The 26,044-nt window shown below is 42.8% G+C and overlaps 2 protein-coding genes and 1 long non-coding RNA gene across 6 annotated transcripts in view; all 3 read right to left on the minus strand.

Moving 5' to 3' along the window:
• The window catches only part of nadsyn1 (NAD synthetase 1), a 53,747-nt gene extending 38,210 nt beyond the window's left edge, over nucleotides 1-15,537 (minus strand). For all 4 annotated transcript variants that reach the window (XM_019879846.1, XM_019879847.1, XM_019879845.1 and 1 more), the window contains exons 1-5: nucleotides 15,339-15,537; nucleotides 10,978-11,038; nucleotides 6,876-6,992; nucleotides 5,086-5,139; nucleotides 2,409-2,498 (exon numbers count right to left, since the gene is read on the minus strand). In XM_019879846.1, coding sequence (XP_019735405.1) covers nucleotides 2,409-2,498; nucleotides 5,086-5,139; nucleotides 6,876-6,992; nucleotides 10,978-11,038; nucleotides 15,339-15,423 — 407 coding nt within the window. In that variant the 5' untranslated portion in view covers nucleotides 15,424-15,537. The remainder of the gene's footprint in view (nucleotides 1-2,408; nucleotides 2,499-5,085; nucleotides 5,140-6,875; nucleotides 6,993-10,977; nucleotides 11,039-15,338) is intronic.
• A 979-nt stretch (nucleotides 15,538-16,516) lies between these two features.
• The window catches only part of dok4 (docking protein 4), a 46,901-nt gene continuing 37,373 nt past the window's right edge, over nucleotides 16,517-26,044 (minus strand). The window contains exons 7-8 of the mRNA XM_019879848.1: nucleotides 18,465-18,576; nucleotides 16,517-16,739 (exon numbers count right to left, since the gene is read on the minus strand). Coding sequence (XP_019735407.1) covers nucleotides 16,594-16,739; nucleotides 18,465-18,576 — 258 coding nt within the window. The 3' untranslated portion in view covers nucleotides 16,517-16,593. The remainder of the gene's footprint in view (nucleotides 16,740-18,464; nucleotides 18,577-26,044) is intronic.
• Nucleotides 18,765-23,459, minus strand: LOC109521794 (uncharacterized). Its single transcript, XR_002169431.1, has 3 exons — nucleotides 23,024-23,459; nucleotides 22,839-22,841; nucleotides 18,765-18,775 (listed from the first exon to the last, which is right to left on the minus strand). It is a non-coding gene; the product is annotated as an uncharacterized LOC109521794 (long non-coding RNA).

Consider the following 26,044-nt stretch of genomic DNA (forward strand, 5'->3'; position numbering starts at 1 on the left):
TATATATATATAGACGCTCCCCCAGCTAACGAACGAGTTACGTTCCGAAGGATCGTTCGTTAGCTGAATTCGTTCGTAAGTTGCTTCAGTGCTATATTTTGTATGGAATGTATGTTTAAGGCTTATATATGTATGTTTAACGTTTATATACGTATGTTTAAGGCTTGTATGAGCAACCTGTATTGGTTTGTACTGAAAAATAAACATTTAATAAAATAATATGTGTGCAACACAACATACATCGTGAATACAGTACAGTACTACATATGTTAGAGAGAGAGAGAGCGAGAGAGAGAGAGAGGGAGAGAGGGAGAGCGAGAGAGAGAAGAGAGAGAAACACACAGTATGTACATCTACATAATAAGATCCTGTAAATAAAATGAAAATGTACTCGAAGGATTTTGTTTTATTTTATTTTCGAAGAGGATTTTATATCACGGGGACGAGAGGGTCTTCGTCGTCGCTGGAATGGGCTTCAAGAGTTACTTCCTCCTTCGTAACATCAATGAAGGAAGAAGTTGAGGGTCCAGGAGAAGAAGATGTGGGTTGACGAGTATCTTCCTTGGAGGGAGTAGAAACTGGCCGAAATAAGCGATCTAACGACGACTGCACAGTTGTCTTCTTTTTCGCATCATAAATGATGCGGTAGCACTGTATGGCATCATTCATTTGATTTGCAACCTTTGTGCAACGTTCAATATTTGGGTCTTGCTGCTCGAAGAGTGCGATGGCTTTATCGATGAGCGAAAACCCCTCGGCCAAGAGTTTCGTCTCGAATTTCTTCATGGGGACAGGCGTTTCGTCCTCCACCTCCTTCTCGACACGTTGCTGAGCCTCCAACTCCATGAGGTCTTGGTTACTCAATTCCTCCCTATGGGACTCAAGCAATTCCTTGAAGTCCTCCTCCTCCAGGTTAAGCTCGAGTTTCTTACTTAGCCCGACAAGAGTGCTGAGAATGTCCTTATTGATGCCCTCCTGACCAAAGCCACGGAAGTCGCTGACGAACTGAGGGCATAGAGGCCTCCACACGGCGTTGAGGTTGACCTCGGAAACCTCATGCCATGATGCTTCAATGTTTTTGATGCAGTTAAAGATGTTATAGGACTTCCAGTAGCTCCGCAAGGTCATCTCGGGGTCAGAATCCACTGCTTTCAAGGCCATCTTGTACGTCCGTCGGGTGTAATATTTCTTGAAATTGGCGATAACGCCCTGGTCCATCGGCTGCAGAAGTGAAGTTGTATTTGGCGGCAGGTATACAACCTTGACGTCAGGATGAAAATCATCCAAGTGCGGGGGGTGGCCAGGGGCATTGTCCAGCACCAGCAGGATCTTGAATGGAATTCCATTTTCCCAACAATACAACTTCACTTCTGGGATGAAATGGTGGAAGAACCAGTCCTCAAATGCAGCGAGTGTCACCCATGCCTTGGTGTTTGACATCCATATAACGGGGAGCGAGCTTTTCGTCATGTTCTTCAGGGCTCGAGGGTTAGCTGCCCAGTAAACTAGCAGCGGCTTCAGCTTGAAGCTCCCGTCAGCATTCGCCCCAAGCATGAAGGTTCAGCGGTCTTTAGCCGCTTTATATCCGGGCATCGTCTTCTCCTCGTAGCTAATGTAGTTCTTCTCGGGCATTTTCTTCCAAAACAGACCTGTTTCGTCAACATTGAAGACCTGCTTAGCCGAATAGCCACCCTCCTCGATGATCTCCTTCAACACTTGGGGAAATCGCTCGGCAGCCTCTTTGCCCGCAGAAGCTGCCTCTCCGGACAAGGCCACATGGTGGAGATTAGCCCTCTTCTTGAAAGGGAAAAACCACCCGTGGCTGGCAGAAAACGTTTCTTCGGCAGCGCTTTCCCCAGCCTTAGCCTTGACATCCGCAGAGATAGATTTGGCCTTCTCCCGAATGAGCATAAGGCTCAGAGGAATACGCCGCTGCTGCTGATCCTCGAGCCAAATGGTGACAATTTGGAAGGGGCTATTTCTCATATAAGGTAGACTAGCAATGGCCCTTTTTGCTTTCTGAGCAGGAGCCAGCTTTTGTGGCCCTTAATTCCTCCAGGCACTACCAAGTTTGCAGGTAAGCATGTGCTACCCTTGACCAATTGGGTTTCTGAGATGAAAACATCCATCCATCCATCCATTTTCTTATCCGATTTATCCTCACAAAGGTCGCGAGTGCTGTAGCCTATCCCAGCCATCTTCGGGCAGTAGGCGGTGTGGGGACCCTGAACCGGTTGCCAGCCAATCGCAAGGCACACAGAGACGAACAACCACCCGCGCTCAAATTTACACCTAGGGACAATTTTGAGTGTTCAATCAGCCTGCCATGCATGTTTTTGGAATGTGGGAGGAAACACAGTGCAACAGATTCACATCACTTCAGCCTTGATAGCTTGAGGTTTACCAACCGAAACTTTGTCCAGGGTGAGAACCAACGCATCTCTCTGTAGATGCCATGGTTGGCCATCAGCATCTTTGGCCGAATCAGTAGGATTTGTCTAACAGGAAAGAGAATAAATCAGTTAGTTCATTCGTCTAGTTCAGGGGTCGGCAACCCAAAATGTTGAAAGAGCCATATTGGACCAAAATAAACAAAAAACAAATATGTCTGGAGCCGCAACAAATAAAAAGCCTTATAATGAAGGCAACACATGCTGTATGTATCTATATGAGCTATATTAGCCCGCTATCTACATGACTAAGTTGCCTACAAATACACAACGGGCATTCATGATTAAAAGTTTTTTTTTTTCCCCTGCAGTTCATCCTGTAGAGGAGGGGTACCCAAACTTTTTTTGACGGAAGATCTACTTTTCGAAAAACCAACCTCCCGCGATCGACCCATTACCGCACACACGCGCATACGCACACACACACGCATGCCGTCATGAGCGACAGCCATAACGGCCGCTGAGATGAACAAGGCACGCGACGCACTTTCGCAGCGTGCTAACTATCCTAGCTCACGTGTTTCAAAATGCTTCTCTTGGCCGCCGAGATTCCCATTCTTAGCAAGTACCCTCGGTGAATTATACATGAAATTATACATGAAATTTTTTTACAACAGCCCCCTGACTGACATCCCGCCCTGCTAATTTAAACGAGTGTCACAGGCTATGACGCAGTGACAGTTTAAAGCAATGTTAACATTTAATATTTATTCAACACATTTTTACATCGGAAAACGTTAATTTTTGTGTCATGTTTGTCCTCTGACAGCTGAAAATAATTCAAATTCTTTCGTCTTCTGCTGCAGCTGGGCGTATACATTACCCGTGATTTCTTCGACACGTCTGGTGATTCTAACCGCTGATAGACTCACGGTATTAAAGGCGTCTCTTCGGGAGACACCTCCTGTGCGACAGCATTCATGCATTTCTTGACAAACTTTCCATCAGTAAAAGTTTACCGCTCCTTGCTATCAGGTGAGCAACCAGAAAGCTAGCCGAACAGATGTCTTTATGACGGGATTCACAGTGTCTCCGCAGATTGTACTCTTTGAATAGCGCCACCGCCTCTTGACAAATGAGACAGACAGCTTTTTCTTTGCATTTAACAAAAATATATATACAGGTATATATAATCGTTTCTCCACTTTGGGTGAAATCCCCTGCATTCTGAATCTTTTTTTTACCTCTACCTACCTTTTCGCCATGATTATCTTTGAGAGGGGCGGGTTCAGGATTTTTTTCTGGAGTTGCCAGATAACGGCACAGACCGCAGAAGGATGGACAGATGTCACGTTATATGTGTTTATGAAATAGTTACTAGCTAATAGTTAATGAAAATAGTTCAGAACTAAGGAACACTTTATTGCAAAAGCCAAACTCTATGATCAAATACAAATTCACATAGATGAAAAATAAATCAAAATACTCTCATTGTATTGTTCAGGGGGGCCGGACCAAATGTGGAGGTGGGCCGGATTCGGCCCGCGGACCGTAGTTTAGCGACCACTGCCTTAGACAAATGTGCAATTTACTTTTATCATTCACATATATCCATTGCAACTGATCCCACTGATTGTACAAAGGCGCAAAACTTTAACAAGTAATTGAAAAATATAGTAATGCGCTTTAAGATGAAATGAGATTTATAAAGAAAGGAATTTTTCAACCATTTACACATGTGCATATAAAATCTAAATTTAATCCCTGCCTACAGCTTACAAACTAAGGAGAGTGCTATTAAACGTGTAAAGAATTAAGTATTCACATGTCCTTGATAGCGTCTGCTGTGTTGGGTCTGTCTCAGTGACAGATGAGGCGGCTGTGGTCTTCTACTCTGATCTAAACAGTGTGTCCCCTCGCGGATACTCCATGAATTGCACCCTATTAAAATATTAATTCCGTGTCTTTTATGCTATTTTTCACTTTTAAATTATCCCACAAGCCTGATGGAACCTCCTTGGGGGCCAGTTCTGGCCCGCGGGCCGTACGTTTGACACCACTGGTTTCAAGGAAGGCTGGCCACGCCCCCTTTTGCCATATATCTTAAAATTTGGCGGACCGTAGCTCCCAAACCCATGCTCCAATTGCCTAAAATTTAGGCAATTGAAGGAAAAGGCAGATCACAAACATGGGAGTAGTCTACCCATCTCACTTTTGTTATGAATACTGGATAACAATATACCAAAAATAACCAATTTCTATTCAATGATCCCATTCAGACCAATATTAAAGGGGCTCCAAAAACAAAACAAACAAAAAAAAATCAAGTCTATCCACCCTTCAGAAAAATAAATCTGAGGGGGACAGGACCCAGGCAACTTTATATTATCTTATAAATATTATTTCTCAAACCAATTACAGTCTCTCATCAAATGGATACACCGAAATATAAAACATAAGTAACCTTGAGCTTTGCCAATGGTAGCTTTTTTCTGCATTTAAATTCACTTGCCTCTGCCGTGCCGACACTGTTTTTGAATGTACAAACCCAATTTAAAATAAAGACATATTTAACATAAGTGTTTAATGTTTTTATTTACGTTCAACACAATGTCCCAAAGTCAATGGAATTGCATTTGGGGTTTGAAAATAACGCAATCTGTAAATGCTCGTTTTAAAACGTTTTAAAACTTACCTGTTGAGAAAAATCACCCGGCAGTTGTAGCGTACATTGCGATGCATGATGGGCCTGAGGGAATAAAACACTCAGATCAATATAACACAACCAGGACTGGAATTTGAAGATGAAAGAAACGTCTTACCTTTCATTTAAAGTTTGAGTTTTTCAAAAGATTATTTGTATTTTTTTTATTTTTGTTGAAACTGTCATTATGATCTATCAGTATTACATGAAAAATATGAACTGGAGGAAAAAAAAATTGAGATATATAGCCGTCTCTGACTCCATAAATTGCTTCTAATTTAATTTAGAAGAAACCACCACGCTTGAAGAAAACAACCAATCAGAAACAGTCGCATGACTTATGAGGCAACAGGCATGAGTTGTGCACCCACAGGAAATTTCAAAGCCGGCACACCGCTGCGTCTTGTTTTGTTACATTAGAGAAGAAGGTCATTGGTAATCGAGTGTTGTCATAACCATCATATTTCTCATGTACTACTGTCATGTCATAACAACAGTCTTGATGAATATTACAACAATTATCCATACATATTTTTACATTACACTGCATTTTAATTAATTATTGTGGACTCCAGTAAACACATATATCTGAATTAATGAGAGTATTTAACCTTAATCTAGCAGACAGGGAGCCCTCACCTTTCACAGACCAGTTTGACTTTTATGATTTGGATTGCAACTGTGTCAAATTACAAGATGTGCAGGTTTAATGATGTCAAACACTACCTCTCCTCACTTGTTAAATGATTGACTGCAGACGAAAAAAAACAGCAACCCCTTCACAGAATGCCAACTCTGACTTCAAATGGGGAAGAATATGAAAAGGGAACATATCAATGTAACTATAAGTCTGGTATCGGGTCAGGTTTATTGCAACCCAGAACACTTAACCAACAGACAAGGAAGGAAGACAAGAGACTTGGATTCAGCTCGCTATAAGGCGAACGAACAGGTGCAATCTCCAGCCCATTCTGAAGTAAATTATGTCACTGAAAAACTACCTTCTGTGGTTCTTCAATTTAAAATAGAAAGCAGAGAGGTGGTATTCAATGGAAATTGTGCATTGTACACACTACGAGTGGGAGGAAAACTAAAAACAAATAGGATACTACTGACTTGTCTAAAAAGGGAAGTCCTGTAAAACACATAACAGAGATCTATAATCAACTCAGAAGAAAATAATCTCAAATCTGTGTCAGGCACTGAAAAACAGAAATACCTGTATATGAATAAAGGCTACATCAGAAAATGTAAAATTAAAAACAAAACAAAACAAGCAAAAAAAAAAAAAAAAAAAACACCACCACCTAAAATACAAATTGTCCATTGCAAAGTACATATTATTCGACCTCATGGTCAGGCGGAGGAAATATGTCTGCAAAAACTATATTTCTACTTTTTCAACCAATTTAACAACTGGAAAAGACACAGCGGTGTTTGAGGTACCAGCACCTATGGACGTCGACACAGATTTTTAGGCATGTCCAACCAATGTCTTTTGAGAGTCAATGTTGGTGCCTTTTAAAAAAATGCAAAGACTCTTCAAGGAATTTCAAATAAAATCTTTGCTCCAATGTCCTTATGTGTGAAAGCGCTTCAACAGAAGTCTGAAAAAATCACAAAGTAATAAATCACAGTGTTAAGAAAAAAGCCTGAAAAACAAGCACATGGCGAGAAATTAATGCTTCATCAAAATAGTGACAAGATGTTGACCCACTTTGTTTTTCATACAAGACAAACATGACTGAATTTATTGAATTCAGCATTTTGTTACTACTTACATTCCCACGTCACAAATAATGTCTTGGGTAATGGGAGACTCCAGAAGCTTCTTGAGAACTTCAAAACAGTGTAGCAATGTATCCGATTCATGAAAGTGGTCCGCACAACCATACCCACTATAAAAATGAGGAATTACAAGAGAGGTGTCAGTTGATATGAAAAGGCATACATTTTTAATAAAGATCTCCATTTTGGCTGAGACATTTCAAGAACATCAAAACATTGACAATTTGACATAGGAATGTACAGTAATTAGAGCTGTGTGACACAATCTAAAATCTACATGACACTTATTTCTTTATCTTTTATCTACACACACACTGCAGTTGGGTAACGGCACGGCCTGAAAAACGAGATGACAAACGTGTTTCTGAAAATGTTCAATTTCTTAGCACTTTCATTGGTCAAATGAGGGCATATTTAAATATGACATGAAGCATCAAGTTGATCAAAAAAATGGTCGCCGGAAATTATTTTGCACACCATCCCCACAGAAATTTCCAGGCCACCTAAGTGTCTACTGTACCTTATCAAAACCACTTATGACCTTATCACAGTCTATTGGTGCTCTTTCTTGCTGGAAAGTTGACACTGCAATCAGTGAAATGTTCCATGTAGGAGCATGTCTCATCAGGTGTTGCCACAATTACACGGAGCATCTGGCCAGGATGGCCCATTTTTCACTTACACACTCATTCTATTTTTTAATCAGGAAAATGATATCAGCCTGCGTTTTCAATTTTATCAATTTGTTTTGGAGAAATCAGAAAACAAACTACTCTTATCACGCCGCTTTCTCGTCAGCAATATAGCCACACCCCCTCCCACTTCACATGTCTTGGTGAGAGTCTCCAGAGGAGATGGGCACACTTTGTTTGGTATATACAAAATCATTGTAGATATATTGGTAATAATGTCAAAACCGGAGGAATTATTCTGCCCCAAAATATATGTGGACATCTCTTCTTATGCCAACTTCAACCTCTGAAAATATAGAGATTAGCTTCTCTTCAGCTGATTTATCAGAGAGTGAGGAAATGAGCAGCTTTCATGCAGTTTTGCTCATGCGGTATTTGTTGTCTTAGATACGACACCAAGATTCGCAAACACAATGCATTCAGAGAGGCTTTTCAGAAATTAATTGTTCGTAGGTCATTTGTATTTAAGAATTCAATCTAAAACCTTGACTTACTTTTTCCGCCTATCCTAAAAAGACTCATCGGTAAGCCACCGCATTCGGCTGCAGGGTTGGCCCCCTGGCTAGAGCCACAGGCTACAAATTATTCAAAGTCCATCCCGCCATCCATTTTCTTCACTGCATTGGGTCGCGCACGGGCATGCTGGATTTTTCAAAATCCAACATTGAAATTTTGACAAGCCAACCTCCAGTGGTTGTCTTACAGATACCAGCTGCGTTCCCCCTGCCACAGCTGCATGAATGATGGGTGTCCGGGACACAGACCGGCAGTGGGTGTTGAGCTCCCCCGGGGGGCTACATGTGGAGCGAGTGTTCGCGACGCAGAGCTCCTCCACTGGCCAGTAAGAAAACAGTTTAGTCTCACTAACCTTGCACTATTGGTGACCAAACATTGCTTGCCAGACTGGAACAGTGGCCAGCAACTTGCACAAGGAAGCATCTTGTCATGAATTATGGAGTAATGGCAGGCCTACCTAGGTACTGGTAGCTAATTCATTTAGCAATGAGCTACCATGCACACTCATGCAAAAGCAACAAAAGCTTTGAATTCATTTTCATTAATGTTTGTGATGTTTATTTTACAGGGCATCAAACCAAACACCAGCAAAATAAAAGTGGCTAACGCAGAGGTGGGCAAGCTGCAGCCCGCGGGCCGGATCGGGCCCATTGGTCTTTTTACTCCGGCCCGCCCAAGGTTGGTACACAATTAAGGTTCGATGTGAATGATTGCATTCATTTCATTTGGACTTGTAATGACAGGCATTTCAACGCCAGGTGGCGCATTGACTTGAAGTTGCAGAGCACAGGGAGGAGGGGGGAGACGGAGGGAAAGACATCTTATCTACCACCTACGGACCTCTGTATTGCTCTACTTCTACTAGTCTGATCACAACCCATTTGCAGCAATGCACTGGCTAAAATAGGTGATCAACAACACTGTTCTCATTTTAAAAAAATGATATGCATACAGTACTTTCATGCTTTTGTTCTGTTGATGTTTGATATGGACTGTCAACAAATGCATTTGTTTTTTTTTAATGTACCATAGCGCGTGCTGACCCGGCCCTTCTGTCAAATTTTAAAAGTCAATGCGGCCCCCGAGCCAAAAAGTTTGTCCACCCCTGGGCTAACTGGTTATTGGCTTCTGTGTATGTGAAAATCTTTACCGACATTGTCCATGTGATCACGGCGCATAGGTTTGATTTGTGTTCCTTTCATAAAAATGCGCTTTGGCTTGTTAAAAAGGGTGTCTATTTTTAGTTCTGGTGTGCAATGGAATCTCCTCTGTCACCTCGTTTTCAACTACACCTCATGCAGTATTTCTAATGTTTATCACAACCAAATCCGTGATGAGTCAATGAATATCTGGCCATTTGATATTGGGCCACTTTGAAATGTCTTCCTCCAGCTCTGTAATTCCATAAGGAACAGAAAGTTGCTTTACATCTGGTGATGTGAGTTTACTACAGTAGTTTTAGCAATCCTTTTCGGTTCATCTGCTTGTGTAGGTGTTCTCAAACGCCACCATTCTGCACTAACAATGCGCATGCATTCCGGTCATGTAACCTTTATTTACAAACTTGGAAAGGGCTCGATTGCACAAATCCATTTCCAAATACAGCTTCGAGCAGCTCTAACAGGGACTCACAGCCCTGGCCTAATCTGTGTGTAAAGTTTTCATGCATCCGTATCATGGTTTTATTGATGAATTTCCACGGCAACAGCGTTTGCAAACTTTGTGTTGCAAAATCACTCAGGCCTAAACATTTTTGACAAGATATAAACATTGGGGCAAGTTTCAGCAGCTTTTATAGTCATGGCAATGACGAATGTTGAAATACAGTATATGTAAAACGGCGGACTTCCTGTTAGCTTTAGCACATGGCTCCAAGAGACTTTTTTTGTAGGTCCTGTGCTGTTTAATAGACCACCAAATTTTCGATCTAGGTGAAACATACAACCGAGGCTGCTTTGTTAAAAATGGCATTTTAGACTCTCAATATTAGCATTGCTTTCTTGGTGAACTGCAAGCAGCCATAGCAACAGCGTTCCACGAAAAGTCACAAAGTTCGTGTTTTAACATCTTTTCTGAGCAAATATGAGGTCGTTTTGGCTAACCAAATAATCAAGTTTGGAATTTCAGGACTAAGGATAACATTTTTTCAACAAAAAGAGGAGAGGCATTATTAAGCATTTCCTCATTTGTTGAAAATGAAATGTGAAATGCAAATTTTAATGGCCCATACCTGAAATACAGTATTTTGAAAATTCTTAAAAAAAAAAACAAAAAAAAAAATCTGCTGTTGTCCTCGGTCTTAAGGTGGTACAGCCGAAGTTAGAAGTCAATCGGATGAACTCTTTTGGGAAAGTGTGCTAAAGTATGATCCCTGTAAATGAGCAAAAAGTGGCCCTTCAAGATTTCATAGTTCTCTTCCTGTTCATTTGAGATTATCGCTGCAATGGACTTTTTTTTCACTTGGAGTACTACACGTGCCTGCCAATTTTCATAGGCGCAGGTCTAACATACCGGGATACTTTTTTACCTTGCCACTCTAGGTGGCGTTGCGGAGCAATTTTGTTTTCATCGTTTATGACAACTTTAAAATATCAAATGTAATTGGGTGTGTATTTATTTTAAATCTTTGCAGTTTTATTGCATTCCTTGGAAACTGACTTCACTAACTGGCTATTTTGAACCACATTTATTTTGCCGATGGATATTTGCATTTGATTTCATTTTTATGAATATTTTATTCATTTTACTGCGTTTAATGTAAGAAAGCATAAACAATTATCAGGATATATAATTTTGTACAGTATATCGAGATAAAATGTTCATATTGCACAGCACAATTACATGACATGAAATTAAGGCCGTTTAAAAAAAAAAAAAAAAATCACACCAAATTTCCAGCTCTGGGCCCAGTCTGTATTTGGCTCCATTTTCTTTAGCAATCTCAATACCTGTAGGAAGACAAAGAACAAAAAGCAACAAATGACTAGATAGACACATAAAGACAACGATAAGGACTCCAAATTTTCAATTCCAGTTTTGCTCTGTTTTATGTTTACTACATTTTCAATGTAATCTTGATTCAGTGACTTTTTGAAATTGCACCAGATTCAGTTTTTTTTTTTGGGGGGGGGAGATACCTTTATGTGACATCAAAGGGCATTATGTCACAGGAAAACTATAGGGGTGTTCACACGGCACATATTTGGTTCGGTGCTGCACCGATGTATTTTGTTGCGATATATCTTAGACCGGAGCAAATTTTGTGGAGCGTTCACACGTACAAAGCCGCTGTCTAAAGAGAAGCATGTTAACCCCGGTGCAGCCCCACTTGCGTTCACACGGCAGTTTCTGCAGCAGTGCAAAATGATAGAAAACAAAGAGCTGTCGTGTTGGTTCTTGTTAAAACATACACAACTCAAGCAACTACTGAACAGGCACGTCCTTCTCCTTCTCGGTCTCCGTGCCTTCTGCTCGAGAGGCGTAAATCAACGATGACTTCAATGACACTCAGAAAAGCCAACATAATGCGCGAAATAGAAAATCAAGAGAGGAAATCACAAAATAAATTCTATGGGGGGGTTGTGAACACACAACAGAGGAACAAACTACACAAAACAACTCCGAGACAGTCCAGTCTCCTACAAAAGGAAAGATGACGGAAGTACAACAGAGCACGAAAGCAATGCATTCTAGCCATATGTAATCAACTCTTCTCATGCGTAGAGAGGCTAACGAGCATTTGCTCTGGAGCAAATTTTTAACCCTGTAGCATTCACACGTACCATTTTACATCGGTGATGCCCCGCAAACGAGCATTTGCTCCGGAGCAAATTTTTAAACCATCTCCTTGAGCAGGGTTAAATTTGCTCCGTTTTAAGCTATTTTCAGGGGCTACACCGGTGTAACTTTGCACATGCGAACGCTCTACTGGGGCAGCCCCGGTGCAGCGCCGGAGCAAATGTTGCCGTGTGAACACCCCTTTTGTTAACAAAATACTGGAAAGTTTACAAAGAGTGCAGGTCCAGAACGAGCGTTTGTGAGTTAAAGCTTACATTGAAAATACTACCAAAAAAAGAAAAATTCTACAGTACAGAGGCAGTGGGAAGTGTAAAATAATGTATAAGTGTGATATACTGGACATATACTATTTAAGCTTTAAAAGAGATTGGTAGAGTGGCCACAAATTACAAAATACTCAGCAATTCTCTTACTTCAGAAAAATGAGCCAAGTATCAAATAATCCTTCAAATGGTTACTTGAGTATTTATTTATTTCATTGGGACAGTGCACATTTATCAACACAACAGTGTAAATGCGCCTCTAGCATAAATGCTAGTTTTCAGCCATCGTCCCAAATCAGGTTTCTGAACATAAACATCACAAATAAACAGTTAACATAAAATAACAAAATAATATAACACAACATCTAACATAAAACATGGACAGTCATGCAACCTTAACCACTTTTCTGCATACGCGGTGCTGTTTGAAGCTGTTCCAGATGAAAGAGGAGAGAATCAAAAAGAGTCCTTTCACCAGTGGATCAGAGACATCATGCTCAAAATGTGCACACGTCTGCTACAAGCTAAGTTTGGAAGTAAACAAGAAGCTGTAGCGTCCATTGACGAAAATAGAGATTGGTTCACTTCTCCTGTCCCATGTAAATCCATTTCAATTCCAAGCAGCAACTCTCAATTCTAAATACGCATCCATGCTAAACGCTGACGCTCCTCTCTCCTCATCCTTGGCTCCACGAGCCATCCATCCAACCGTATCAGTGTAGACCAGGGGTCTCCAACTCCGGGCCTGGAGGGCTACTTTCCTGCCTCTCCCAGCTGCAGCACACCTGATTTAGACGATCAGCTCATCAGCCAGCTCTGAAGCAGCATTTGAACGATCCTGATTATTTGAATCAGGTGTGTTGCTCCTGGGAGAGCTGGAAAACAGGCATGACAGTAGCCCTCCAGGCCCGGAGTTGGAGATCCCTGGCGTAGACTGTCCAACAGTGCCGACATTTCCGCGAAACAAAAAGGGGCTGTGAAAAACGCTGCCCATTACAAGCGTAAAGAAAACAAGTGTTCCAGGGGATATCCAGCAACGACAGTCAAATTGCGCCGACTTTCCTTCCAATCAAAATCAGTGCTGGTACATGCGAAGGCGCAACCACCAAGCACAGATTCTTCGCCTTTGATGAATGTCGTGGCCAAAAACGCTGAAAACAGTCCACTTCGTGTCCACATGAAGTAAAAACAAACAGCATGTGACAAAACAAAAGACAAAAACAACACAAAAAACGAAAAAGACAAAGCTCTTAAAGAGCGCTTGCAGACTGCTGTCTACTAGGGCGCCATCTTGGGAAAAAAAAAAATAGTAAAAATTCAGTGAAACAAGTATTCAAGTACTGTACACACATATATAGAAGTCCAAGATGGCGCCCGAGTAGGCAGACGTCGGCAAGTGCTCTGTAAGCCTTGCTTTTTTTTGTTGTTTTTGTGTTTGTTTTGTCACTTTGTGTTTGTTGCGTCGTGTGGACCGGATGTGGATTGTTTTTCAGCATTTTTTGGCCACGACATTCATCAAGGAGGAGACTCAGTGCCATTTGACTGTCATTGCTGGACAGCTCTGGGGCGCTTGTGTTTTTTTTTTGCGCCTGTAATGGGCAGCATTTTACACAGCCCCGCTTTGTTCAGCGGAGAGATCGGTGCTGTTGGTCAGTCTGCGGCTGGATGGATGCAAGGCTGAGGAGATGACAATGAGAAGAAAGGAGCGTCAGCGCAGAGCACCGATGCAGATGTGGAACTGGGAGTTGCAGCTTGGAGTTGAAGCGGATTACGTGGGACAAGAGATGTGAGCCATCTTTTTCGTCAATGGACGCTACATCTTCGGGCTTGCTTTCAAAACTTAGCTTGTAGCAGACGTGTGCACATTTTCAGCATGACGTCTCTGATCCACTGGTGAAATGACACTTTGATCCTCTCGTCTTTCATCTCTAACTGCTTCAAACAACAAAGTGTATGCAGGAAAAGTGATTCAGATTGCTGTCTGTCTGTGTCTTATGTGTTGTGTTGTGTTATATTGTTATTTTGACTTCAAGATGGCGCCGCGAGAGTGGCTGCCTTTCCAGCAGCTCCTATATTTTGTTCTTCTACTTCTTCCTTTCATAACTTTGCTGCTGTGAATTGAGAATTTCTCCATTGCGAGACGAATAAAAGATTTCTTATCTTATCTTATATACTGAAGTCTGTATTCTGCTCATATTCAGTCATGCTGTATAACTTTCCCATGCCCACAGTGTAGCTTGGCGTCGTTGTAACAATCATCACTTAAAATTAAAATACTCCCTGCCGGAGACACACAAACATTGGAATGTGCCAAGCTGAGAATCGGTTTAGGAGAAACGAAAGTGATGAGGTCACACTTTGTGCCTCGGTAACGCTCTTCTGATAATATAAAAGTGATGTGAATCTCTTCCTGCTTCGCACTCGTGACATGCAGCCCTTGTCTGTAATTCACTGATGCCCAGAATATTCTGTTATTAAAAGCTTTGGAGAAACTGTTCATCGACTCCAGCCAATATTTGGATTACTAACATTCTCCTCGTCCGAAATTCAACAAACACGCAGGGGAAAGGAGGCGGCTTTCCCCCAACAATACACACACACACACACACACACACACACACACACACGCACACACACGTAGTGGTGGCTGCTCGTCACAACCAAGGACGGGAAGCTCATTCTTTCCCAACTACATCATACACACACACACACACACACACAGTAATGATTCAGTACACTAAAAGAACTGTCGTGCCCATCATTTCCAAACTGGCCTCAAGGCTTGAATTGATATGTGTCATTCGAACCAACCTTTCCTCCATGTATTTCTGGGTCATCCCGCTCGGACCTCGAAGGATAGTAACAGAGAGGAAATTTCGTTCGCAAAAATTAATATTATTAAATTAATCAACAAATGATCGATAAATAAAATACGAATAGGCCCAATGTGCACAGTGGATAGGAATGTGTACGACAAACACGTAAACATTTCCTGTTTAAAAAAAAAAAAACAGTTCACGGAGAAATGAGGAGACAAAAATACTTCATGTATGAGTTCGGCACCGTGATTTTTATTCAATTGTTGTTGTTGTATTTTGATTGCTGTTTGAGATGATAACGATCGTGATCAAGGAACAACAACAGCCAAGACGTTGGTCATATAAATCTCAAAACGTGACTGACTTACTTTTCAGTATTCTCTCAAAGTTGCCGTCAAACTCCAACGCCCACTGATCCAACGAACACGTTGCAAGAGTGACTTTCCTTCCCATTCTTTTGGTAAGGTAATTATGCAATGCTACTACCCTACAATTGAATAATTACCTGATATGTTTCAATGGAATTAGAGATCGGTTTCTTTAGGCCTGTCACCACACTAAGGGCACATTTCGTGTCTTTTCGATCAACATAGGTATAAAAAATAAATACCGCCTTGTGCGCTGAGTTGTACGTCATGGCCGTTGCCATTTTGAATGTGGAAAATGGAGCAGCCCCGGGGGTTACTTAATTCATTTACTATGGAGCCCTTCAGGTGCCAGGCAGTGGCGGCTGCTCGTCACAACCAAAGAGCGGAAGCTCATTCTTTCCCAATCTACATCATAAATACGTTTAATTTTATGTAAATTATGCCCTCCATTCCTTGTCAAGAAATTGATCCAGTCAACAGCAGCCTTCATAGTACGTCTTTGCTTATGATTTCCCATAGTTTAATAATCAGTACCCACGGGGAGCCAAGACACTGCGGTCAAACCAGTTTCCACTCGCAAAATTGAAGTCAAGTGAGCCGCCACTGCGATTGTGAATACTGTGCATTACGGTAATCTGCCGTCAGCGAGCGGCGTTGGTCACCTTCAAAATAAAAGCGTTACAACTCATGTATTCACGTCAATTGTTTGGATTTTTTAAACAAAAGTATAAAAATATAAAATAAGTAATTTCTTGGCTGTCAGGCAACGATAAATTGTAATGGGAATTTGACACCGAACAGCGCTAAAAGTATTGGCAGTCGGGCAATGATAAGTTGTAATGGGGATTTGACACCTAACAGTGGTAAAATGTAAGTAACTGTTCGTACCATTGAATGCTGACCAGTTATTTTGCAGATAAGCAAAGTTGCCTGCTCATGCACTATACTGCATTCTGTGTAGCTGCTCAAAATGCTGACGGTGCCGCACGGCCTGGCCTTAACGGTTAAGGCACGGGGAGAACATGCAAACACCGCACAGGAAGGCCGCAGCTGGAATCAAACCCGATACCTCTGCACTGTGAGGTCGATGCGCGTCCATTAAATTGTGATTCAGAGTGGAGACAAACTCTGATGGTGAGATAACCCGAATTATTTTCAAATGTGAACTTCAAAAGAGATTATTAGTTGACAAAGATCCATTTATTGATGCTTTCAGCAGATTTGATCATAACAGTCACAACTGTGTATGAATGTGTCATTGTCTTGGGAAGGTTGGCTGGAGTCTCTGGCAATGTGAGTTTATATTGGGCTGGGACTTTGCATGCGCATTTTCAAAGGGCAGAGAAGCGTAGTGCTCAGCAGCAAAAGAAGGTGTCAGCAGCAGTTCTTCTGAGGCATTACCTGCAGATGAAGCACAAACATTTTTTTTGTTTTTTTTTTTTTTTACAATGCACAGACAGTATATGTCAGGACCAACACTTTGCCAATGAACTCGCACTAAAGACCATTTTCAGTTTTATAGCTATGCACTGTTATGAACTCATAGTTGATTTTCTTCCATACTCTCAACCCTAATAATGGATTTCTGAGCGGGCAGGCTTCAAGGCAGTATGTAGCTCAACCTATCATTGTTCTTGCACCCCTTTATGAAAGTCAGTCTTGATTTGGTCAAGTGTTGGTGCACACTGGAATAGAAGTTATTGGAAATGACGTGCATAAAACAAAGCTGATGCTGTTTAAAGACTCAATCTGAACCCCTCTTTCTTTATTTTGATAAAGGCCCTTCTCAAATAGGGATTATTTTAAAGATGGACAGAGGAAGGCTTGCCTAACATTTAAGGGTAGCTCATCCCAAAGAAAGGGACCAGCAACAGAAAAACGTGGACCCCCTCTGAGCCTCTATTTAGACACAATCCCATTTCTTCCTCTGAACTCGAAATCTTTTTCACTCCTCTCCCCCAAACTCTTCTCCGGGGAGGCAACCACAAACACATAAGGGGTGCTATTGGGATTTCCTGCAAGGGTCAATCCAAGCTGTGCTTTTAAGTTGCTTTTAAATGCTCACTAAAGAGGGGTTTAGCCTTTTCTGCATCTCCCACAATACATTGGCTGCAGACATATTGAAAGATTCACCCCACTAACAGCGTTATTTGCCATTAGTCATGCCTTGGCTGTAATTGTCATTGATGGCTGTAATCGTTTTCTTTAGACTCCCGAAAATCATTACAAACCAAGGATTTGACGCCCACCCAATAGAAAAGAGATCGATCACCGAGAGCTCACTGTTGCTATGGTTGCAAGTCACAAACTAAATAAATATCATTTGCCAATGCAGGGTTTAAACATTGCTTTAAAACATGATTTTATTCTTTGGCTTTGGACTCAGCATGAGACTCTACAGGTTTTATTGTATTTACTGTTTATTTTTTGTTAATAATTGGTTTTAACTGTCTTTGTTTTTATATCAGATTTTTACTTTAAATACAGCGCTTTATATCCAGCTGTAATTATCTCTAAAGTGCTCTATAAATGAAGTGGTGTTGAGTTGCTATCCTGTCCTGTGCCTCAAATAAACAATCAACAACAAAAAAAGTTGTTGGAACCAGTGCTACTAGGTGAAAAATATTTTAACACTCTAATACACATTGTGTTGTGACTCAACAAAATTAGAGGACTTGACTTATGACTTGTTTAACCCAAGTGACGAATTGACTCAACTTGAAATTTTGAGGAGATTAGATTTGGCTCAACAGTAACTTGGGACTTGCTTGAAACTTATGAAGCTAAAGACTCAACTACGACACATCAATGACTTACTTAGTGCATATAGAGCAAAAATAACATGAACTGTTCAAAATCAAACTACAACTAAAACTCTCACATTCACCAGCCAGAAAACCTTCACGCAGACATAAACCTCGCTCACACGCCACACTTGGGTGGGTTGTCATCAAGTACGGTACTCCACTCACAGTCCAAAAATATAGAGGTTAACTGGAGAGCGAACGTGAGTTTTGTCTGTATGTTTCAGTCCTGTAATTGGCTGGCAATTTGGCTGAACTATGACATGGTATAGACAATGTGGAGATGGATGGAGAGATGCATGAAGGATGGCGTGTAGCCTACCGGAGTCCATGCTGAGTTGGGTTCCAGTAATGTGGTGCCAGTAGGCTGATCTGGGCAGTATGGCAGTCGGGGTAGATGGGTAGGAGTTTGATTCTGAACCTCGAAACATCAACTGGAGATAAAACAGACAACATTGTAAAATAAAATGTGCATTCATTCACAAACCATTCGGAAAAATTACTGTGTGACATTTAACACTAAAAAGGGCTTCTCCAGGTTTAAATGAAAGCATAGATTTTTTTTCCAGAAATGGTGCGATAGGAAGAATTTAAGTTCTGAAATTTAACCCATAAATGGTGCAATCTGTTCGTCTCATTGATGGTAACATTAAAACTAGTGGAAAATGTGCGGAAAAAGCTAAACAGAACAATCAAACTTGTTTCTTCCTCGGTCCTTTTGAGACACTTCCAGAATTTTCACTCTATATTGTCCACGCAAATCTAACCCGAAATGTTTTTACTTTATTAAATTACCCTTCTTCTTCAAGAGATATTTGTCTCAACTCTGCGTGCAAAACATTGCTGTTCTTGTTGTGTTGCAACCTACATTATGCAATTCCTGCAGATCTGCAGATTTTATATCTTACTTGCCTTCACTTTTTGCCAATTTATTACTGTATTGTATATTTTATATGTTCAATAAAAAATAAACAAACAAACAAACAAATCTGTTGGCTCCCCATCCGTGACCAATATTTTTGACCATTGAGTACTCTTTACCCACGTGCTTTTTTTTTTTTTTAAATGGGGAAACAAACTGTTGTTATCTGAAATAGCTGTTGTCCATCCTGGAATTATACATACACTGTGGCTTCAGCCATTGGTAGCTTTCTGAAGCCTAAATTGGGGCATAAAACCATGTAATTTCCGGTTCCGGAGTGAACGCTGGCGGGTTTCTGGCCGGCGCTGCTCCCCCGTGACTTTTTGAGTTTTTTGGGTTCGCATATTTTTGTGGACCTGCTTTTGTGGTCACTGAGTGAACGGTGATCGGTCTAACTGTCATTACCTGTCATCGAGTGCCGAGGTGACGTTGAGTTGCGGCTAATGGCTAGCTTACCTGCTACCTGTTGGTGCTTCCCTGCTTCACTACTCCAGCCCAGCTATGTGGATCAGCTGTGTGTGGCTAGCTTTGTGCTTCTTCGTCCTGTCTGTTTTCCACCGTTCATCGGCGGCGCTTCACCGGAATACAGCCACTGAGTTCAAAGTCTATTTTAATCCACACGGTCCACCACCACCTGCTCTGCTCCAGCACCCGGACATCCTTTACGTGCCCCGGCGAAGATGCACTCACCGGGGCTCACGCCGAAACTACCAATACGACAACTCCAGCTCCATCAGGTCGTTCTGGTCCACCGCTCGCTGCCCACGGAAGAACACCGGACGCTGTGCGGATGCCTCTGTGTTGACCCGAGTCCCAAGGTCGGATAGCGCGGCGGTCGTTGGCAGCTGCACTGCTGTCAACGTCGGTCTGCTGAACATCCGCTCCCTTATGAGTAAGGGCCAGTTTGTTCACGACCTCCTGACAGACCATGAGTTTGACATTTTGTGTCTAACTGAGACCTGGCAGCAACCTAATGACTATGGTACTCTCAATGAAGCTACTCCACCTGGCTTTGTTTATCATGCTGTACCTCACATTACTGGGAGAGGAGGTGGCCTCGCGATGATGTTGCGTGAGGATTGGAAATTTGCGCCTGTAAATGTGCCTGCTTTTTTATAGTTTGAAGCTACAGTTATACACCTCTCTGGATCGACTCCCACACTGATTGCCACTATCTACCAGTGGCGATTGCTCTCGGACTGCAAGAGAAGCTCGGCTTCCCCTAAAATGTCAAAGAATAAGTGATCAAATATATGAATGTAAATTTCATTGTGTGTACATGTCATTGACTAAATATGCGCTACAACATGCTCAACTTTTGTTCCGAATCAGCTTCTTCTTACTGGTTACGACGCGACTCCCTTCTCATTCATTTCCGCAGCTTCGCTGTGCTTTAAACGGTGGACGCCAAGCGTCCGCAGAGCGTCTATTGCCTGGACGCCGGGTGTCTCGAGAGTTCAGGGTAGCTTGTCCCAATGCGTTGAACGGAGACGAGTCATTGGATACAAGCTGGTTTTTGTCCCGCCCACGGATGCCCGGCGTCTCTGGGAGTCTGTGGACAGTGGGCGTGTATCGGTCCCGCCTGGACGCTGAGCTTTCTGCATGAGGGTTGGATGATCTGTCTGAGGCGGAATCTCGTTATGATTGACAGCAAAATGAGCCAATCACCGATTTTTTGGTGTAGGCATCCGTGGGAGCATTTTTCAATTCTCATTCTGTTCTGAGTTGAACTGGAGACTTCTAGTAATCTCGAATGGCAACACTCTCTTTGTTGAAAATGACTAGCGACAGATTAATCTTTTATTTCTGGTGTGTTTTATTGTAGTTGCTTGTGTTCGCAGACTGACTTATATCACCACAGTTAAGAACCTGGAAAAGACGCCTTGTTGGTATGCTAGGGTCACAGATCATTTTCTTGAAAAAGAACAGAGAGTAGAATTTACGTAGAAATAAACTGACACATTTTATGATGTAGCTCGAAATTGAGCTTCCCCTTCTTGACAGACCAGCATCCGCCACTGCTATCTCCCGACCACCAAAACCAAACCAGGATTTTATCACTGACATCACTACATTTCTCACTCATCTGTATACACTATCACCAAATGTGATTCTCTTCGGAGATTTTAATATCCACATGGACAATATCAATAACTCACTCACCAAAGACTTTACCTCCTGTCTGGACAGTTTTGGTTTTCAACAGTTTGTCAACTTTCCCACACACAGTAAAGGACATATTCTGGACTTAATCTGCTGTTTAGGATTATCACCAACAAACTGTAAAACCGATCTCCTCCCATACACAGATCATCTATTGCTTTCATTCAATGTTAACCTGTCCTTTTTCAAATTCAACCCACAACGCATTGTACATCTCCGTAAAATCAAGGACATTAACCCGGATAATTTAGTATCACTTATCAACAATCTCCCCAGTACTGATTGTCTTTCTACAACAGATGAGTTTTTGACACACTACAATTCAAACCTCCATAACATTCTCAATACCCTGGCACCACTCAAAACCCAAACTGTCTCCTTCAACCAAACAGCACCTGGTTTACCCCTACCCTTAGACAACTTCAATCAAAAGGCCGTCAACTTGAAAGATTATACAGGAAAACTGGACTCGCAATTCATAAAGAAATGTACACTACCCACTTCCTCCATTACAATGACTCAATTTCCAAAGCCAAATCAACCTACAACTCTGCTTTAATCAGTTCCAATGAAGGTAACCCCAAAACACTCTTTTCACTCATTTCTAAATTCACTAAACCTGCTGACACTCTTCCATCACATCTCTATTCCACTGATTTCTGTAAAACCTTGGCCTCATTTTTTTACATCCAAAATCCAACTTATCCACCAGCAACTCACCCCTTCACATGCTCCCAACCCTCCTTCTCCATTCTCCCCAGCTCCTACCCACCTGTTCTCTGCAGTCACCTCCCCATCTGTCCACCAAATCTCCATCTTACTTCAGAAGTCCAAAACCTCTACTTGTCAACTTGACCCTCCCGCGACTGTTCTAGTCAAAGTCTCTATCCCGGCCCTCTCCCCTCTCATCACCAACATTATTCAAACTTCCCTCTCTACCGGCAATGTACCCTCCCATCTCAAAACTGCTGCTGTCACTACCATACTTAAGAAACCTGGCTCTGATCCCTCCGACCTTAACAATTTCCACCCCATATCAAACCTCCCCTTCATTTCCAAACTTTGAGAAAAAACAGTGGCTGCTCAACTTCACACCCATCTTTCCTCCAATAACCTCTACGAACAATTTAAATCTGGCTTCCGTTCCCTCCATAGTACTGAAACCGCTCTCCTCAAAATATCCAATGACCGTCTTCTCTCTGCTGACGCCGGTTCACTCGCCATCCTCCTCCTGCTCGACCTCAGTGCAGCCTTTGACACCATCTCTCACTCCATCCTCCTCGACAGACTCTCCTCCATTGCTATCACCAGCAACCCCCTCTCCTGGTTCCACTCCTATCTTTCTGACCGCACCCAGTTTATCCAGTTCAAATGTTTTAGATCTCTCCCTTTCCCCTCACTTCAGGTGTTCCTCAGGGTTCTGTCCTTGGCCCCTTACTGTTTCTAATCTATCTTCTCCCTCTTGGTAATATCTTCAGGAAACATCACATTCACTTTCACTGCTACACGGATGACACCCAGCTCTACATCTCTTCCAAACCAAACACCACACTTCCACCATCCTCTCTAACCAACTGCCTGCAGCATTTAAAATCATGGTTCACCTCAAACTTCCTCAAACTGAACAGCAACAAAACTCAACTCCTCCTCATTGGCACTAAATCCACCATAAACAAAATAAACGATTTCTCCATTCCCTTTGACAGCTCCACCATCTCACCCTATATTCGTTCACACCCTCGTCACCTTCCGACTTGATTACTGTAACTCCCTCCTGCTCGGTCTCCCTCAAAAACCCTCCATAAGCTTCAGCTGGTCCAAAATTCAGCTGCTCGCATAATCACACTCACACCATCCATACACCATATTACACCTGTCCTCCAACATCTCTACTGGCTCCCCATTATACACCGCATTCAATATAAAATCCTGCTCCTTACTTTTAAAGTTATCCACAACCTTGCCCCTCCATACCTATCTGACCTCATCCACATTGCCACACCTGTCCGCTCTCTTCGTTCTTCTTCCTCTCTCCTCCTCACTGTCCCCCCCGCCCACCTCGTCACTATGGGGAGCAGAGCCTTCAGTCGCTCTGCTCCCCAGCTCTGGAACACACTCCCAGCTGACCTTCGTAACATAGACTCATTAACACATTTCAAATCCAGCCTCAAACCACATCTATTTAGACAAGCCTATTCACTCTGACCATAAATCCATCCACTTTTTTTTTTTATTTTATCATATTTTATTTGATGTTGTTTTTAACATTGTATTTGTGTTTTTAACTGCTTGTTGTAAGGCGTCCTTGAGTGATTAGAAAGGCGCCCACAAATAAAATGTATTATTATTATTATGATGATGATGGTGATGGCGGCGCGCGAGGGCGCAGCGGCCCGGACCTCTCTCCCTTGTCGTGGTTTTAGTTTGTCTCTTGTTATGTTTTTGTGGTCTTGTGCGAATGTGATCAAGTGTGTGAATGGCTTGTACACATATACCCGTGCTGAGTTAAAAAACATTGGACTTGCAAGTGAAGTCGCGATAAATGAGGACTTCAGAGATACATGGGATATACCCCCAGCGATAGCCAGACCACCGGGCTCTCCGTGGATTGTTGTCGGGACTAGGAGGCGGCGCAGGCGGCGTAGAGAGCGGAGGCAAAAGCGAGGGTGCAGGGCGGGCCTGCTAGCCAGGCTAAGGAAGCAGCCGCTCAGACTAGCGCTGCCAAGCATCTTCCTAACGAATGCTAGATCTATCGTCAACAAAATTGCCGAGATGGAGCTGCTGTTGTCAGACAATCGCTACACCCGGGACTGTAGCGTGTCTGTAATAACAGAGACGTGGCTACATTCGCTCATACCGGATGAGGCAATTCAGCTAACGCGCCGAACCACGCACCGCTTCGATAGAAACGACAGCTCCGGAAAGAAGCGAGGAGGCGGCCTATGCGTCTCTGTACATCAAGGCTGGTGTACAAACAGTAGAGTAATAAACACTTACTGTTCGCCCGATTTAGAGATGATGACGGTAATCTGTAGGCCATTCTATCTACCGAGAGAGCTAACTGTAGTGCTAATTACAGCTGTGTATATACCCCCCACTGCTAACGTAAACACAGCTCTTTCCAGACTTCACGACACAATATCCGGACAGCAGATGCAGCACCCTGAGGGTGCCATTATTGTGGCTGGGGGCTTTAATCAGGCTTGTTTAAAAACTGTTTTCCCAAAGTTTGCACAATATGTAAAAGGCCCCACCAGGGGCAAGAACACACTTGACAGGATCTATTACAACCTAAAGAGTGCATATAGGTCAATACCCCTTCCTCAACTGGGAATGTCTGATCACATCTTACTATTCAGTGTGCCACCATATAGACCCATCAGAATAAGAACCAAACCAGTCAGGAAAACTGTCAAAACCTGGCCCATCGATGCACTCAGCCAGCTCCAGGACTGTTTTGAAAATACGGACTGGACTATTTTTGATCACTTGGACTTAAATGAACGCACTGAGACTGTTTTATTTTACATTAAGACCTGCACTGACAATGTCACAGTGGATAAACAGATTAAAGTGTTCAAAAATGTAAAACCATGGATGATGCGGAAAGTGCGGATGCTACTCAGGGCCCGAGATTCTGCATTCAGGGCCGGAGACTGGGAGCTGTATGCCGTGGCCAGGGCAAACCTGAAAAGAGGAATTAAACAAGCCAAAAGGGGCTATAAAGGGAAGGTAGAGCAACAACTGGCGGACAAAAATGCAAGGCAAGTGTGGCAGGGCTTACAAAACATAACAAATTACAAGGGCAGTCCACCAGAAGTAAGTGTGGATGCTTCGCTGGCGGAGGAATTAAACATCTTCTTCACCCGCTTTGACGCAAAGGGGTCTCACTCTGCCCCTCTGACTCCACATCAATCCAGCACGCAGTCGCTACAGCTGAAGGAGCATGAGGTGAGAGCAGTCCTGAAAGCTGTGAACCCGCATAAAGCCACAGGACCGGACGGAGTACAGGGGAAAGTGCTGAAGGCCTGTGCAGACCAACTGACAGGGATCCTAACACAGATCTTCAACTCCTCGCTGGCACAGGCCATCGTTCCGTCATGCCTGAAAGCAGCCACCATCATACCCGTCCCCAAGAAACATACCATCAGCAGCCTGAATGATTACAGACCAGTGGCACTGACCCCGGTGGTCATGAAATGTCTTGAGAGGCTAGTTCTTCGCCACCTAAAATCACGCCTCCCACAGAACTTTGACCAGCATCAGTTTGCCTACAGACAAAATAGATCAACAGCTGATGCCATCTCCACCTTTGTTCATGCTGTCGCGAGCCATGGAGAGAAGCAGGGAAGCTATGTCAGGGCGCTTTTTGTGGATTTTAGTTCAGCATTCAAGACCATCCTGACCGACATTCTCATCACAAAGTTGAAGGACCTGGACTACCCATCCCCCACTTGCAAATGGATCAGAAGCTTCCTGACAGTTCGACCACAGACTGTGAGGGTGGAGCCCCATACATGCTCCACACTGACACTCAGCACGGGCTCCCCCCAGGGCTGTGTGCTGAGCCCCTTCCTATTTACACTGTACACCAGATATGTCAAAGTGCCGGCCCGTGGGCCAAATCCGGCCCGCGAGAATGTTTTCAGTGGCCCCTGGGATGATATTGATTTATTATTAGAACCGGCCCGCGGACCGCAGCAAGCCGAGAGCCCGCAGATCTTTTACACGCACCAATACTACATTTCCCACAATGCAACGGTGACGCGCCAAGCAGTCGGCCGCTTTATTTAAATATTTATTAGTCTAGCAGTCGT

The sequence above is a fragment of the Hippocampus comes genome, unplaced genomic scaffold (genome assembly GCF_001891065.2).
Source record: "Hippocampus comes isolate QL1 unplaced genomic scaffold, H_comes_QL1_v1.1 scaffold175, whole genome shotgun sequence".
Classification (NCBI taxonomy): Eukaryota; Metazoa; Chordata; class Actinopteri; order Syngnathiformes; family Syngnathidae; genus Hippocampus; species Hippocampus comes.